This window comes from Episyrphus balteatus, chromosome 1 (genome assembly GCF_945859705.1).
Source record: "Episyrphus balteatus chromosome 1, idEpiBalt1.1, whole genome shotgun sequence".
NCBI classification, from domain to species: Eukaryota; Metazoa; Arthropoda; class Insecta; order Diptera; family Syrphidae; genus Episyrphus; species Episyrphus balteatus.
The window spans coordinates 95,948,134-95,965,987 of NC_079134.1; the positions used below are offsets into that span (position 1 = coordinate 95,948,134).

Genomic DNA, 17,854 nt, shown 5'->3' on the forward strand with positions numbered 1-17,854 from the left:
AATTATACTTATATTTTATTAACAACGACACGAGACACGACGCGACTAAACACTTCAACAAAAAATAACAAAATGACGCTTTTGCTCTTGTTGGCTATGTCTGTCTACTTTTTTTTCCTTTTCTCAGTTTTCACCACGATTCTCTTAGACTTTGTGTTCATACACAAAAAGTTGCAAGTGTGTGAGTGCACCCCCGCTTTTCTCGGTCGGAGGTCGGACTGTCTTTTCTGGACTCCGTTTTCTTGCTTGAAGGGAAAGGCCTTGGAGTTCCCAGATGGAGCAATAATATCTGAACTCAGTTGTCTTACTTGAAGGAGAGACACGTACGAAAGTTTCTAGTCTTGGTATAGTTTGTCGATGGTTGCTTGCAAATAGAAAATTTTGCATTTCTGTTTTCTTATAAGAATGAATAATTCTCTTAACGCATTTTTTTTTTAATAAAATCGAGTCGATCATGTATTGAGTATATGCAGTTCATAATAATTTAATTGTGCATAATAGCTTTTCGGAAGCCCAAAAATTTACTAAAAACCGTATTGTTTGTGGATACCGAACTTTCCTTATGTATATGAATTTGTAAAAAAAGTGACGCAGGCAGTCTTCACAAAATTTGTTTATTTGAAATTGTGTTTATGAAAAAACAACAAAAAGTACATTGTTTTATTAAATCAGTCAACAGAGTAACGAACAGGTACGTTTCGTAACGAATAACTTTTTCTTTCTTTTTGATTTTGCCTTTTTTAATACAAGTACAATTTTCTTAAATATATTGATTTGTACAAATACGTTGTATTTGTAATTATTTAAATATTAAATTAAAATATAAATCGTTTTGATCAGTGTTTGGTTTTATTGTTTATTATTTTAATTTTATATTATTTTAAAATAAGCAACAAGTTTACTTTGCCATTACCATCCCAACAACTCTATTTTCACTCTTCTTGCACATTTGTATTGCTTTGCTTCTGCGGTTGACTCACAATCAGCTCAATTAAGTGGCTGACTCCATTTGATTTTTCTTGCTGATTTAACTGTATAATCATCATTGAAAATAAAACAAATGATAATGGCAATCATAAATATGCATTCGGGTTTTTTTTAGTTTCGTTTGTTGTTTAGTTAGCCCGTTTTTCTTCGGCTTTGTTCATTAATTTACGTATTCTGTTTCGAGTTTTTATTCAAATTTAAATGGCTATCCCTTATTCTCACAAGATGAGCTTCCATGAATTTATAAGTAGGAGCCTGTGCAGCAATGGTGCTATGGGGACTATGACGTCAGAGGTCTGGGTTCGTTTTCCTGCATCCACCACCTAAAAATAAAAAGATTTCTTTTTTCAGGGGTACTGCCTCTTGCGAGGAATAAATAAAGCCTCCAAGAGTATAATTGTCATGAAAAAGTGCATCTCTGTTTAAGGCCCAACTATAACACGCATAAGCAAACAAGCGAATGTCAAAAATCTAACGAAAATTTGCTTATGTTTGCAAAATTAGCGCGCATAGCCATAATTAACTTTAGTGAACAGAGCCAACAATCAACCACACAAACCACAGAATATTTTGTTCTCAATCTACACGTAAATGTTCATTTGTTTTGAAATAATCCACATGCACACTGTCCTTGTTTGTTTTTCGTGTGTATTTGAACATACATGTCAGATTCACTTCTGCGCCGAGCGAGTGGGATCGCTCTTGCACCATACAATACAAGGCCCAACTATAATAGTTGGAAGAGTGCGTTGCGTACGTTGACGTACGAAAATCCCCAAATACATGCAAAACCGATGTCACAGCCATAATAGCGGATTGCTCGGTTTCGTTCAGTTTTGTTTTCGGAAGTAAACTCACTTTCCTTTCTTGCAATGAGCGTGCCTACTTGAGTGGGCACATTTCAAAAGAAAATGTCAGATTAAATTCTTGTCATAAAAAAATGTATCGCTATAATAATTAAGCATATTTAAATACTATTTGTGTAGCCAGACCAATACTAAGTCGGCAAAAGTTAATTAAAATAAGTTCATAAATAATGTACATTATTTGTAATAATTTATAGAAAAGTGTATAGAAAAAAAAGCTCAATAAAGTTACTACTACTACTACTACTACTCACTTTCCTTTCTCAATTTACGTCCGCAAATTTGACATTTCTTAAAAAAGAAAAAACTTTTAATGAAAGTTAAGTGAATTCATTTTTGTGTTTCACAAAACATTTATAAGGTTTGTTATTTTATCAAATAAATTTATTTAAAATATTATAAAAAAGATTCAGTGTTATAAATTTCTGCCCAACACCGCTAAGAATGTTAAATGGCTGGAAACGAAGCCCCAAAATAGGATTACGATTTTGTTTATCATTGCTCAATTCTCTGGTACACCAAAATAAATTATTATACAAAATAAATCTTAATCAATTTAAAATGTGTTTTTTCTATTTATTTTTTACATACAATTTTTAAGTCTGAAAGAAAATGAAACATGAATTCTCGAAACCAAAAACAACTTGACATAATAATGCTTCCGTTCTGTTAAAACAATTATGGGTAAACGGATGTATTTGAATATCGGAAAGAAACGGTTCGTTCGGTTTTGACATTAGCTCCCGTCCCCGTCCGTCTATTACACTGTTTAACAAAATAAAACTTTTTTTTTGTTGCCGAAACAAAAATATACTTTTCTGAAGGTTTTCGGTGTTCTGAACTCAAATCCGAAGTCAAAAGAAAATTAATCAGCTCGTTTTTGAAATATTACCGTTAGAAAATGCAATATGTACTTCGGACCTTATTCTTTTATATAAGGAAAATTGTTTGAGCATATTTAGTAACGGTTTTTATAAGAAATATTTTCCACCTTTTTAAATCCGATATCTTTTTTACTTCCCGAGATATCCCCAGTTGTTTGGTATTTTTATAAATTTTATAACGTCATTATCTCCTTTATGATATATGAAGACAAACCCACTTACTTCATTTTAAGATATCTCGGGCAATACAAAAGATATTGAAAAGATTTAAACAGCTATCGAAAGATAGAAAACAGATCTTATAGAAACCGTTAATAAATGAATCATTTATTTGCAAAACATGATAAGTCCATGATTTTAAATTTTTCAGGAGAAGAAAAAAACGTTCTATTTTCTTTTGATATGCGTAGAAAAATTTATAAAAAATATATTCTGTAGAACTCTTGCCTAGCTACAAAATACCGTTTCGTTTTTAATTTTTGGAGCGATAGCTCAAAAGATAAAAAATAAAAACGCTTTTGGACTTATCATACTTTGAAAATAAACGGATGTGAAATTAGTTTTTAAATGGATATGCAATTTTGCTTTTAGCCCCAGTCTATCAAACAATTGTATTTGAGAATAAAATACAATGTCCGGACTGCTAATTTAACTTTAAAGTAGCTTTAAACTTAAGATTTTCAGCCATTAATCTAATATACCATTTACACAAAAAGAAGCTGTTGTTTATTTTCAAAAGATGATAAGTCCGGGACTTATTCTGTTTTTGATACTAAAAAAATATTTCGCGTAGCTGTAAAATCGGATATAGATGGAGTAGATAGTTGACATTTTAAAGACAGACGTGGTTATCCCTGGAGTACAAATTTAGTCAAAAAATACGAATTTTGAAAAAAAGTGGACTTATCATGTTTTGCAAATAAATGATTCAAATGTGCTCAACAATTTTCCTTATACCAAAGAATAAGGTCCGAAGAACTCAAAAAAACGTTTTTTTGCATTTTCTAACAATAATATTTTAAAAACGGGAGCTGATAAGTTGTTCAGCACACCGAAAACCTTCAGAAAAGTATATTTTTGTTTCGGCAACGAAACCCTTGTAAACCAGTGTTATAGTTGGACCTTTATGTTTGCTTAAGTCAACGAAACTGAGAAAAAATTAAAGAAACGGAGCTAGACTCGATTATGGCTATTCAATAGAGCGTGTACACCCACCGAAATAATTATAAAGGCAGTCGATTTTTTTCGTTTTTAAACCATATAAAGTATATTTAATTTTTACTCCTTTCACGAATAAGATGACAAGTATATACTGGATTGTTTGCCACCCTTTATTATTTTTTTTATTTAATTCGTTAAACTTAATTTTAAAAATTATTTTTGAATTTCTGGTGCGAAATAATTATAAAGGCACAGCTGATTTTCACATTAAAAGTGTGGTTTAGCGAGATCAAGTGTAACCAAAAGTAAGAAAAACAGTTGGAAAATGAATTTGACCCATTATGAACATTTTATTAGTAAAATTTTTCGGTTATTTTTAAATAAGGCGTGAAAAATCCTTGACGCAGGGAGAAATGGGCAAAATTAAGGCTTACTATGAAAATTGATGGTCCAACCGCGAAAAATCTGGAGGAGTAGAAAGGTCCGATTGTGTAATTGATAATTTAATTTACAAAGATAACAAGTATGGTTACCTATCGCTAATCGCTAAACCACACTTTTACAGCCATATTTATAAAAGAATCTTAAAGGTTGTTTAACTTTAAACCACCTCTAAATAGGTCTTGAGTACAAAATGTGTATTTATAAAGAATTTACAAATTTAAGAAACGTTGCTTAACGATTGCTTAACTTAAACGCCATTCACCACGTTTAGAGCTTGCTTAGAGCCATTTTAAGAATGATTTGGCCACATATGAATTATTATTAAGATCGTGAGCTCAGTATCATGCTATTAATTTATCTAGGGTTTTGATGTGAAGACTACATTTTGTTTTGAAATTAAATTATTCCCTAAAAGGAGCTTGTATTTTAAATTGAAACTAAAGAATTGAAAAATATTAATAAAAAAGAATTAAAATGGTTAGTAAAAATCAACTCCCTCTTTTGGCTTTGACCTGCGTATTTTATTGAGAAACCCGACGACGTAAGCAAAATCATCGTCAACGAACTAATCAGTGTTTTTATTTGCAGTCAAATTTATGAATAGGTATTTGTTTACAAATACATACTTACAAAATGTCAAAAACCACGTGATGTTTCTAAAATGTAGTAGTATTTTGTACTAGATTAGTTAATTTCCCCTCGTTTTTTGATACTACTATCGTTTAGTTAATCATCTGTGGGAAATCAATTATAAATCCAAATCCAAGCAACGTTGCTTAAAGGCGAATTAAATATTTAAGCAAGCTTAACTAAACAACCATTGAGAACCAATTTAAGCAAATCTAATAAATACGGCTATTAATGTGAAAATCAGCTGTGCCTTCATAATTATTTCGCGCCAGAAATTCAAAAACTAATTTTTAAAATTAAGTTTAACGAATTAAATGAAAAAATAATAAAGGGTGGCAAACAATCCAGTATATACTTGTCATCTTACTCGTGCAAGGAGTAAAAATTAAATATCCTTTATATGGTTTAAAAACGAAAAAAATCGACTGTCTTTATAATTATTTCGGTGGGTGTATGCATTTGCTCGTTTGCTTATGCGCGCATAAGCTAGCTTATGTCGATTATAGTTGGGCCTTTGTTGTTAAGATTCGACAATAAATTGTAGGTCCCTTCCATTGGCGATGGTGTGTAGTTGAAATGCGCTGAAAATGTCAAAACAAAAACTAAAATTAACGGGACGGAAGGAGCTTGTATCCGACATTTTATTTTTTTTTTGTTAAGACTTTTGACATGGAAGCCATTTTTAGAAATACAAAATATAAACATGAGTCCCCGGAGTAATTTTAGTACTACGGAGTACCCCGGATTTACTCCACATTTTTAGTCAGATTTACACCGATCTGTACACACACTTATGAATTTGAAGTTTGACATTTTAAAATTTTGTTTGAAAAGAAAAAAATTCAAAAAGTGTTTCTTTAAAATTCTTTTGTTATTTACAACCATTATGAATATAGGTATTTCCTATTATATTATATTCCGCCATATTATATATTTTTTCCATTATTTTCGTTAATTCTTCACTTTTTCCAAAATGAAATTGAAAACCGAATAAAAGAGTTTTTCAGCCAGTGTTCTTCATCAATAAAAAAAATCCTACCAAATAAAAAAAATCCCTTTTTTTTCTGCGATGATGGGATATTTTTATTTTACAATTATCAAACTAATGGTGTGTGTCAATTAGGCTGAAAAAAACCGATTAAACCGAGAAGTATAATGAAAAATATACCAAAAGTAAAACTAAGTCCGCTTCTACACGAACATAATTTCTGCGCCTTGCGCCTTCGTATAGAAGCAGACTTATCAACGAACGCTTAGTATGCTTCATAATATGAACATTAGGGTGGGTCAAAAACATCGAAATTTTTTTTTTTGATTTGGTACTCCGAAAAATTGATTGCTAGACCTCTCTAGAATATACACACCAAATATGAGCTCTTTATATTAATGGGAAGGTCCTCCGCTTTGCAATTTTCCATTTTTATATCAAGCTTCTACTAAAAAAAAATATTTTTTTTATTAATTGACTTTTTAGCAAATTTCTTTTCATATTCTTGTAGGAAATTGAACGTTCTACAAAAAAGGCCTTATACACTTTTTTCGTTTATCTAACCGTTGAATAGATATTTGAGGTCCAAAAATCTAGAAAATCTTTAAAAATTCGTTTTTTGTTCTTAATTTTGTAACAAATTGAAAAATTATAATGATCAAACGCGCAAGACATATTCTTGTTGGAAATTGATTGCTCCACAAAAAAGGTCTTATTAACTTTTTTCATTAATCTAACCATTCTAAAGATATTCGAGGTCAAAGTTAAAAAAAAATATAAAAACATTTTATATTTTTAAAAAATTTCTAATTCACTGAAACTTCATTATTTTCAAATTAGCAAGATATATTCTTGTAGGGGCTTAAACGTTCTACAAAAAATTCCTTGGAATTAAATTGATTGCTTTAACCGTTTAGAAGATATTCGTATCCAAACCAATGCTCACTGATTTCAATAGTTTTCTTATGACCCGTATGCATTGCGATTTGGATACGAATATCTTCTAAACGGTTAAAGCAATCAATTTCATTCCAAGGAATTTTTTGTAGAACGTTTAAGCCCCTACAAGAATATATCTTGCTAGTTTGAAAATAATGAAGTTTCAGTGAATTAGAAATTTTTCAAAAATATAAAATGTTTTTATATTTTTTTTTAACTTTGACCTCGAATATCTTTAGAATGGTTAGATTAATGAAAAAAGTTAATAAGACCTTTTTTGTGGAGCAATCAATTTCCAACAAGAATATGTCTTGCGCGTTTGATCATTATAATTTTTCAATTTGTTACAAAATTAAGAACAAAAAACGAATTTTTAAAGATTTTCTAGATTTTTGGACCTCAAATATCTATTCAACGGTTAGATAAACGAAAAAAGTGTATAAGGCCTTTTTTGTAGAGCGTTCAATTTCCTACAAGAATATGAAAAGAAATTTGCTAAAAAGTCAATTAATAAAAAAATTATTTTTTTTTAGTAGAAGCTTGATGTAAAAATGGAAAATTGCAAAGCGGAGGACCTTCCCATTAATATAAAGAGCTCATATTTGGTGTGTATATTCTAGAGGGGTCTAGCAATCGATTTTTCGGAGTACCAAATCAAAAAAAAAATTTTCGATGTTTTTGACCCACCCTAATGAACATATTAAGGGTATTCACGTAACGAGATAATTTTCTACTTTGCAGAAAAATAGAAAATTCCGCAAAAGGTTTAAATGAACACCCCAGCAGAAAATAATTGCATAAACAAGGGAAACAAACAGCTGTTTGTTAAACGTCAAATTGAACTTATAAAGTTTGTTCAATTAAAAAAATAAAGTCAAGCTAATTTTGCAAATACTATGCAACAATAAAAAAATGTAATTTAGTCAAATAAAATAATATTCTCTTTTCAATATTAACATATTCTATTTGTGGTTATCTGAATAATAAGACATAAATCGCGTTCAAAAACATATTCCAGATACGGATAGCCTATCCGGTAGGTGATTGAACACACCCAAAGTTTATCAAATTTTTTTTTCTACGGTTTCCAAATTTGTGAGATAAAATTCTATGACTGCAGAATATTTTTCCCATACAAATTTTGACAGCTCATTTCTACCGATAGAAAATTCCACGGTTTCTATGGGTTTTCCGCGTTTACGTGAATTGAATACCCCTATTATGTTATTAATATTAATTTTTTTTTTTTTTCAATTCATAAAATTTTTTTCTTGTTATCACTATTTTTTTCAAGGAAATTATCCATTTTTGCCTTGTCACAGACACAATTACAAAAAAAAATTACTCTCATTATGTTATACCTATCACTCCAGAAAAAGGAGTAAAAATTTAAGCCTAGTACGCGGCTGAAACGAAACGAAATTTTCCATACAAAATTTCGTTAACGAAATCTTGAACAAAAAATTTCGTTTTGCTTTTCGTTTTTCAGTACGTAGCTCTAGCGAAAAATTGGAGAGTTTTCACTCATTTGTCACTTACTTTTAACTGTTCTGTGCATTTTTCTTGACTCTTGAAGAGTAGTGTTGACGGTTTTTTCACTTCTAATGCATTTATTTCTTACTTTAAAAATTATTTTCTGTTGATTTTTCTTGATGTTAAATTAATTTTGAATTTTTTTATTTTGACTTGGACAGAATACTCGATGATATTTTTTCGTTAGCATTTTCGTTGTCGACTTTGGAGACTTCAAAATTTTTCGTTTCGCATCAGCAGCATACTAGGCTTTAGAGTACTCCTTAATAGAGTGAAAGAAAACGACTTTAGTCACTAGACTTTGGGGTGACGGATGTATGACATATCGTGCCACAAAATTTATTTTTTTATACTAATTTTTAAAATATTTAATAGGTATGTAACACAGAATGGACAGCGTCTTACAATCAGTGCCGTCTTTAACTATCCTGGGGCCCTTGGGCACACAAGAATTTGGGGCCCTTTTGGAAAGTAAAATAAGTGCAATCGTTGGCTAAAAGGCAATGGTTGGTTAAAAACGGGTGCCAGTATATCGTTTCATATAAAGTACCTAGTGTCTTTATTATTGGCAGGGGGTGCCAATAATACGTGCATTCGTTGCCACTGCAAATAGCTGTACTTTTTATACTGCCAATAACTATACCCTAAGTTTCAGTTTGAAGAATTGAAAAAAAGAGCTCAAACGGATTGAAAGATTTGCTAAAAACTCAGTACAGACAATTTGTACGTGATTTCCAACAGCGGTTTTTTTATTTTATTTTAATGTCTCCTTTTTAACGGATATCTCCAATATAAACACGGAGAAAACAGGGGAGCTGGTCATAATTCTGTCAGAATTCTGTACGACAAAATTCTGTAGGGTCAAAATACTGTAAGACCATAATTCTGTACGTCATTATACTGTAAATACAAAATTCTGTACGTCAAAATACTGTATGAACAAAATACTGACTTGCAAAATTCTGTTTTGTAAAATTCTGTACGGCAAAATACTGTATTTTCAATACAGTATTTTTAAAGAAATTTTCTTTGATAAAAAAAACACTAAATAAATAGTAGCTTTAAATATAATTATTGACAGTAAAGTTGTAATTTTATACAAACATAATTATTAAAGTAAAAAAGTAAATCAATTCTAGGAACACAAATCAAACTTTTCTTAAACATACAAAATACATTTTACAAAAAAAAATGTCAAAATAATATAAATTTAATTTTTTTTTCAATCCGTTTTAGGTATGCAACCTGATTTAATTCAGATTGTTTTTTTAAATAAGTGTAGTTTTGTTTTCTCTCCCTTTTTTCCGTAGCTCCTAATAAAGTACCTAGATTAATCAGCATTAGAAGCTTGCCTCTTTATTAAGTTGATCTCTTAGAAATTCATAGTACCTAAACTTTTTTAAATATATCTGTTTTTGATAATATTTGATATTTGATATTTTTTACAGCATTTTTACAGAATTTTGATATACAGAATTTTGATGTACAGAATTTTGAAATACAGTATTTTGACCAACCAGAATTTTGCTATACAGAATTTTGACTTTCAGAATTTTGTTCGTACATACAGAATTTTGACATACAGTATTTTGGCATACAGTATTTTGAATACAGAATTTTGCAACATACAGAATTTCGACCCCAACCCAGAAAACAGACTATATAGAATTAAGCGGATTTCTGCATGGTTTTTTGCTAAGATGACTTTCACCTTAAATTAAGGTGACATCACCTCTTAAATTAAGGTGACAAGTCACATTAATTTCTTGAATGCGCAAATTAAAAATAAAAAAACTGGCAGCCACCGGGAATCGAACCTACAACTGTTGGGTTACTAGGCCAGTGCTTTACCACCGTGCTATCTCACTGTTGGAAATAAGTATGATACTGCAACTAAAGCTAAAGTGTGACTATAGTTTTAAAATTTTACTATTGCAATTTTCTCAAAAACGGATAACGATTTTCCTTTGAAAAAAAAACCATGTAATGCTGCAAATAAGGCCGCACTTTTGAAATTAGAAAAATATTTTTTTGGACCTTTATTAACGGTACCTACTTGCCATAGAACCGATTTCTTAATGTTAACGACACAACCGATTTTAATGAAAATTTTGACATAAAAAGGTTTATACTGATATTAAAATTAAGAAAACTTCAAAAAATTTCATTTTTTTTGAAAAACAATTTTTTTAAAATTTATTTAATGAATTTTATGTGTCAATCTTAGCCAAGCGGTTGAAGTTTTTTATGGGAATAACATGGGGTTTCTTGGACCTTGTTCGATCAATTTTAAATTCCAGTTAACCATTTGTTCAACAAATTTAAAACTTTACAGACTCAAACTTTATATGTGTACCATGTAACATTTTTCAGAATTTTAATTGTGATCATTTTAGAGATTTAGCTTGGTAAAGAAAATAAAAAAAAATTGCTTTTTACACGTTTAAGAGGCCTCCGGGCAAAAGTTCGAACTCAGATTCGAAGATTCGTATCTTCGAATAAAAATGAAATAGAAAAAACTCAGAACTAAGAACATGTTTGAACTTCGAACGAACATCATTCGATTGTTAGGGATACAAGAAAAAAAGAAATAGAAAGAAGAAAAGAATTAGATAAGCATACGTGTTAGGCTTGTGTAGTTTTTATTTTTATGTTATTTCGTTAAATACTAACGGTACAGATTATACAGATTTAAGATTTCCATTTAACATTGGATAAAAAATTAATTTTTAACGATATCGATTGAAAAACATATTCCTTATACTCTGTGATTTAACAATATCATTACAGGAATTAATAAGAACATAGTTTTTATTAAATACATTAATTAACAGATTGAGAGGACTATAAGCGCCATAGTTTGATCTACTAAAGATGTTACAAAGTGACATTTGTCTTCTTACACTATAACGACTTACTGTAAAATTCAATCGGGAAAGGACCGATGGTGTTGAAATCGAACCATTAATTATTCCTATGATAAAACAGAACTGTAAATACTCTCTATGAGCAAAAAGAGATGGCAGATTTATAAGTTGTAATCTATGAGAGTAAGGTGGTATTACAATTCTATCTGACCAGGGAAGGAAACGTAGACAAAATCTCATAAACCTTCTTTGAACGGATTCTAATCTGTTGATATCAGTCGCGTAATAAGGTGCCCATACAACACACGCATATTCAAGAATTGATCTCACAAACGAAACATAGAGGGTTTTAAGGACATAAGGGTCATGAAATTCACGAGTAAAACGTTTAATAAAGCCAAGTGCCTTATTAGCCCTTTTTATTATATAATTAAAATGATCGATAAATGGAAGCTTTGAGTCTAATACTACTCCAAGATCGGTAAAGCTAGACAAAATACATAAATCAGAGGAATTAAAGTTATATTTATGGACAAACCAGTTATTCTTACGCGTAAAACACATTGACTTGCACTTCTCAACATTTAAAAAAAGACGATTATTATTGCACCATTCCCAAAATCTTTTCAAGTCATCTTGTAAAAGTTCACAGTCTAATATTGAGTTAATTTTTCGAAAAATTTTCACGTCATCAGCATATATAAGAGACATAGAGTTTTTTAAGACAGACGGAAGATCATTAATAAATAAAACAAACAGTAAAGGACCAAGATGGCTACCTTGTGGTACACCAGAGTTGACAATAAAACATTTAGAACGTTCACCTTTAAAAATAACACTATTTAATCTATTTTTGAGATATGAATCCAACCACTTAAGAAATTGATCGTTAAGACCAATTCTTTTTAATTTATTGAGAAGTATTTGATGATTAAGCTTATCAAAGGCTTTGCTAAAGTCTGTAAAAATGCAGTCAACTTGTTGATTCTTCTCAAATGCATCAATGCAGAACGTCGTAAATTCTAATAAATTCGTTGTTGTAGACTTTTTCTTAACAAAACCATGTTGATTATCACATAGAACAGAAGTACAATGAAAAGACAAAACATCACAAACAATTGATTCAAACAACTTAGGAATGACAGATAGTTTAGCTATAGGTCTATAGTTAGTAACTAAATTTTTGTTACCTTTCTTGTGAACTGGGATTAGAAATGAGTTTTTCCAAAGAGCTGGAAATATTGCACTATTTAATGATTGATTAAAGAGTAGAGACAAAGGATACGACAAATATATTGCACATTGTTTTAACATAAATGAAGGCAAGCCATCAGGACCAGGACTAAAACATTCATCTAACTTTGATATGTACTGAAGGATAGTTGTCTCAGAAATTGAAAAATCAATAGAGTTAAGGTGTGAAAACTCATCAATAGTGAAAATATTATTTGTATCAGAATTATTTTCAAAAGCGCATTTAAAGTATTCACTAAACATATTGGATATTTCCTCAGGGTATTGACTTGTAGAGTCAAGATAGCTCATATAACTTGGGTAACCGTCGGATTTCCTCTTACAATTTACGTATTTCCAAAAACTACGTGGGTTAGATTTTAATTCATTTTCAGTTTTTGATATAAAATTTGTGTAAAGAAGATTTGAGTAGTTTATGAATTCATTTTTTAGTTCGATATAGTTCTTTAAAGCTTCATCAGTCCTAAATCGATTAAACTTCACCCAAGCCTTATTTCTTTTATTTTTAAGAGTTTTAATATGAAGATCAAACCATGGTGGGCTAGTACTAGAAAGATTTGTTTTGCGTAAAGGAATAGTTTCTATAAAGCAATCAAATAATGTATTATAAAATCGTAAAATCATTTCATCAATATCGACATTGGAAAATAAAGCAAACCAGTTAATGTTATTTAGTAAATTAAAAAGTTGAGAAAAATTACATTTTTTAAAATTGAATTCATGCTGATTCTTACAATGAAAAGATAAGGAACTGATATTTAAATTCAACGAAATAGATAAAGCTGGATGGTGGCGATCTTCCTCTACTAGTTTTGTTTCGCTTATTAGGACAGCTCCGTCAGAGTTGGTGTCGTCAGAAAAGAAAATTAAGTCCAAGGATTTGCCAAATTGATTTTTGATCCCACTTAATTGATTTAGTCCGAAAGATGCCATCCCATCGATTAGTTGAAATTTATAGGGACAAAGTAATCAAAATCATCTGACTTGACCCATTCAAGGTTAGACAGATTTAAGTCTCCGATGACGATAATTTCATCATTATGATCAATTTTGCTATGAATAGTTTCAAGACAGTCATAGAGCTTCTCATATAGTTCACAGTTTGAAGAGGGTGGAATATAGCAAGCAACGATATATAAATCACGAGATGAAATAGTAATTTTCACGCACATTATTTCCAATGTTGATTCCAAAAAATCGTCGACAAGATTGCAAAAGAGGCAGTTACGTACTGCTATCAATAAACCGCCGCCAACAGTTGTAGTGTAGGTGTCATTATGGCGATCTCGGCGGTAAATTTGAAAGTTGGAATCAAACATCTCTGTATCCACAAAAGAAGAATTTAGCCATGTTTCCGTGAGGATAAGTACATCATGAGGCACGTTATTTATGTTCTTATAAACCTTGTTGGTTTTTGTCCTTAGGCCGTTTACATTTTGATAATAGATCAATAGTTGGTGTAGCTGCTTTGATTCAGGAAGGGCATTGTCATATGTTGTGGAAAAGGGTGAGAATGTTTTATTTGTTTCCTATTTTGAAACTCATGAACAATGATTCCGTTTGGCCAAAAAGATTTTGAGTTGAGAAGATGGAACATAGAATCTGATACTTTAATCTTAAATGAAGAGTACTTTGAGTAGTTACGATGGAGCATTTTATCCACGGTAGTTGATCGCAACGTACCGGTTTTAGACATTATAAAATTTTTTACATCAAGAGCATTCGTTGAGGGTTCAAGTTTTGAGATGAATATAGTTCTTTGACCATCAACAATTCTCAGTCCAGATTCTAAAGGCGATGTAAAGTTTCTGTCATTTAAGGACGCTGCAAGATGGGATGTGTCAGTGTCAGGAGCTGGAGGAGCAGGCAAACTATTAGTCTGATAGTCCATTAGCGTAGATGTAATAGTTTGTGTTGATGCTGTCGTAGAAGTGTGTGTATTTAAATACGAAAATGTAGAGAGACTGGACTGATGTTCAGAAAATGCAGCTGGAAGCTGAGACGATTCAGTCGGAGATGAAGCAGAAGTTGATTTTGGAGGATTATCAGTGACATTGTTTGGAGCGTGTTCAGATAAAGCAGCTGGGAGCTGAGACGATGCAGTTGGAGATTGAGATAATGAAGCAGAAGATGAGGTTGGGGGATTATCAGTGACGTTGTTTGGAGCGTGTTGAAAGGGATTCACAGAAATAGGGTTTAGATTAATTCTTTTCGAAGAAGTTGGTGGAATTAATGTCATGTCTAGATCATTACTTTTTCGTTTTTGGGATTGAATATCGAGAAGGGCATTTAGAGACTTTTCATTATTAGTTACACTTCTAGTTTTTTTACGATTTAAGATTGGATTATTTGAAATATTGTCGATTTTTTCATTCAAGAAGGACAGATGTTTTTCTAGTTTATCGATCATCTTAGTATTTGAAAGGACATTACGAACAATGTTATATTGATCAAAAGGATTGCATTCATCACAAAAGTAATAAAAGGATTTACATTTGTTAAGAAGTTTAATTGCACTATAGGTCGCACCTATGCAGTTAACATGAAATGTTTTATGGCAGTTTCCATGACACATGATTGAATCAATCATATAGTCACAGACTTGAAGGCATTTTCCACATTCAGACATTTTATTGTTTTTGTTATTTAAATTTGATATTGAAATTTAATAAAATTTTTTTTTTTTTTTTTTATTTGCTGTTTTTAGTTAAGGGTTCTTTTTGAACGACTGTACTGTATTATATTGTATTATTCCAGACACGAACCGAAGTAAACCGAAATAAATTAAATAAATTAAAGTTTATCGGATTAGAATGTAGATGGCGTAAGTGATGATTAGAAGTATAAGTGTTGCACGATATGTTGATGATGACTGTAAAGATGGCGATAAAGATGAAAATTAGTTAATGGATGAAGATATAGATGGCGTTAAGATGAAAAGTAGTAGATGAATAGAGTAGAGATGAAGGAAGATGACAAGGCAGGTGGTGGTAAAATATGTAAATAAACAAACACCAAAGGCACTACTTAATGGTGTAGCAACAACAAAGTAGAACTGCTAGGCAGAACAATACTAAAAAGAACTCACCCAGAAGGTAAGGGCAAAAAGCAATGATATTGATGTTGGAATGTATAATTTAGTTGGTAGATGTTGGAATGTACAATTTAGTTGGTACAGTAAGTCCGAGATGAGGAGATGCGGGCAGTCCAACGAAACTCGAGCAGTCGGCGAAGATGGTATTTCAGCATGAAAGTATAGGACACAAAAATACTTATGTATGTATGTAGCATCAAACAATGCCTCGAGAGCAGAACATATACGTTAAAAAGTTTCACTCACCGGGACGGTAGATAAGTCAGGTAGAGATGATAAAAATGGAGAAGAGCCACTTATTATGTTGTTGTAGATGATAGCTGAAGAGTGCAGCGGGCGTTAGAAATGCAAAATTAATAGCGAGAGCTCCAAGTCAGTTCGCGAACGAACTAGTTCAATGAACTAGTTCATCTTGGTAAACTAGTGAACTTAGTTCACTTAGTTCAATTTAGTTCGCGAATAGCGAAAAAGATTTGTTTCAACAAACTAAACAGAAACCTAAAGCAGTCATAATATGACATTACAAAATAGCTTGCGCTCACCTTACATTATCATTTTTTTAATATATTTTTTGGGTGAAAGGAAGTCCCATCTGTATAGGGAATTTTTAAATTTGGTCCTTGTCTCCTTGTCTTATAACGACGACAGCGCCCTTTTAACCTGACAGACGTTTAAAGAAGGGGTGCAGAAACCAAAGTTCATATGAAATTGCATCCAATTCTTTCTTGAGCGAAATCAGTTCTTCTGCTCTACCTCAAGTTTTAGATGTAAAACAAAAGGTCGCTTGTGCCAGTATCAGCGTTTCTTCTTCAAGCACCCCTTACTCTTATTTCTGAGCAAGAACAAAAAACAAGTAGCAACTTGGTCCTTGCATTACTATGATTACGACGACAGCGCCCTTTTAACCTGACAGACGTTTAAAGAAGGGGTGCAGAAACCAAAGTTCATATGAAATTGCATCCAATTCTTTCTTGAGCGAAATCAGTTCTTCTGCTCTACCTCAAGTTTTAGATGTAAAACAAAAGGTCGCTTGTGCCAGTATCAGCGTTTCTTCTTCAAGCACCCCTTACTCTTATTTCTGAGCAAGAACAAAAAACAAGTAGCAACTTGGTCCTTGCATTACTATGATTACGACGACAGCGCCCTTTTAACCTGATAGACGTTTAAAGAAGGGGTGCAGAAACCAAAGTTCATATGAAATTCCATCCAATTCTTTCTTGAGCGAAATCAGTTCTTCTGCTCTACCTCAAGTTTTAGATGTAAAACAAAAGGTCGCTTGTGCCAGTATCAGCGTTTCTTCTTCAAGCACCCCTTACTCTTATTTCTGAGCAAGAACAAAAAACAAGTAGCAACTTGGTTCTTGCATTACATTACATTTAATGAAAGCAAAACGTACTTCTTCTAGACTTTTGTCAGGAACCAGAAAGCTCGACAAGTATATGAACGAAATTAAGAATTTGTATAGAAAATAAAATATGTAGGTACATATCTGTTATTTTTAGGTTGTATTTGTTTTATTATATAGAATGCGTCAATTTTACATAAATTTGGATACAGTTTGTACAAACTAATTTTGTTTTTAATTATAACAAAACCGAAGTGATTAAAATAAATTGAACTAAAATGAACTAGTTCAGAACTAGTTCATTAGCGTGGTTTGAACTAAAGTGATCGATCACTCAATTGAACTAAAGTGCCCAACTCTAATACGTGTAGAGCTCGCACAACCAGTTTTTTTTTGTTCGTTTGCACGATTTACTCTTTTGTGAAGAAGAAGAAGCGGTGCCCACACCAAAGTGTGCCGTTTTTATTGTTACACGTCATTTCGTATGGGTAAATGAAATCAAGTGTATGTATTCGTTTTTTTTTTTTTTTGGGAAAAAAGGATACATTATTTATTTTGGTTTTGTAATGTGGTGCGCGAAGCACTTTTTGTCATGTTTTTTTTTGTCTTTTTTTTTGTTATGAATTAATGACAGTTGAGTATTTTTTTTTTTGCAATTTTATCTCGAACACTCTAACTATAATGCGGTTAGGTTTTAGAACAATGTTGTGGTAGGTAAGGGAGCCAGGTAGGTATGGACATGTTTTCAATTTTAGGTGTTTCTTAATTGTAGGGTTTTTTTTTTTAATTATTTAAAATCTAGGTTGGTAAGTATAATTAGAAACTGAATAACTTGAACTATTGAATAAGTTCATTTACAATT

General features: G+C 31.3%; 3 protein-coding genes across 3 annotated transcripts in view; 2 read left to right on the forward strand and 1 right to left on the reverse strand.

Annotated features, from left to right (window-relative positions):
• Positions 1–549: 549 nt before the first annotated feature.
• Positions 550–17,854, forward strand: part of LOC129906161 (polyadenylate-binding protein-interacting protein 1-like) — a 62,278-nt gene continuing 44,973 nt past the window's right edge. Inside the window, exon 1 of the mRNA XM_055981825.1 lies at positions 550–691. The gene's annotated coding sequence lies outside the window, so the exon portion shown is untranslated. The remainder of the gene's footprint in view (positions 692–17,854) is intronic.
• Positions 551–17,854, forward strand: part of LOC129906160 (protein 4.1 homolog) — a 232,518-nt gene continuing 215,214 nt past the window's right edge. The window contains exon 1 of the mRNA XM_055981817.1: positions 551–691. The gene's annotated coding sequence lies outside the window, so the exon portion shown is untranslated. The remainder of the gene's footprint in view (positions 692–17,854) is intronic.
• Positions 14,001–14,792, reverse strand: LOC129908909 (uncharacterized). The gene has a single exon (XM_055985743.1). It carries the CDS (start codon positions 14,790–14,792, stop codon positions 14,001–14,003), a length of 792 nt encoding a protein of 263 aa, XP_055841718.1.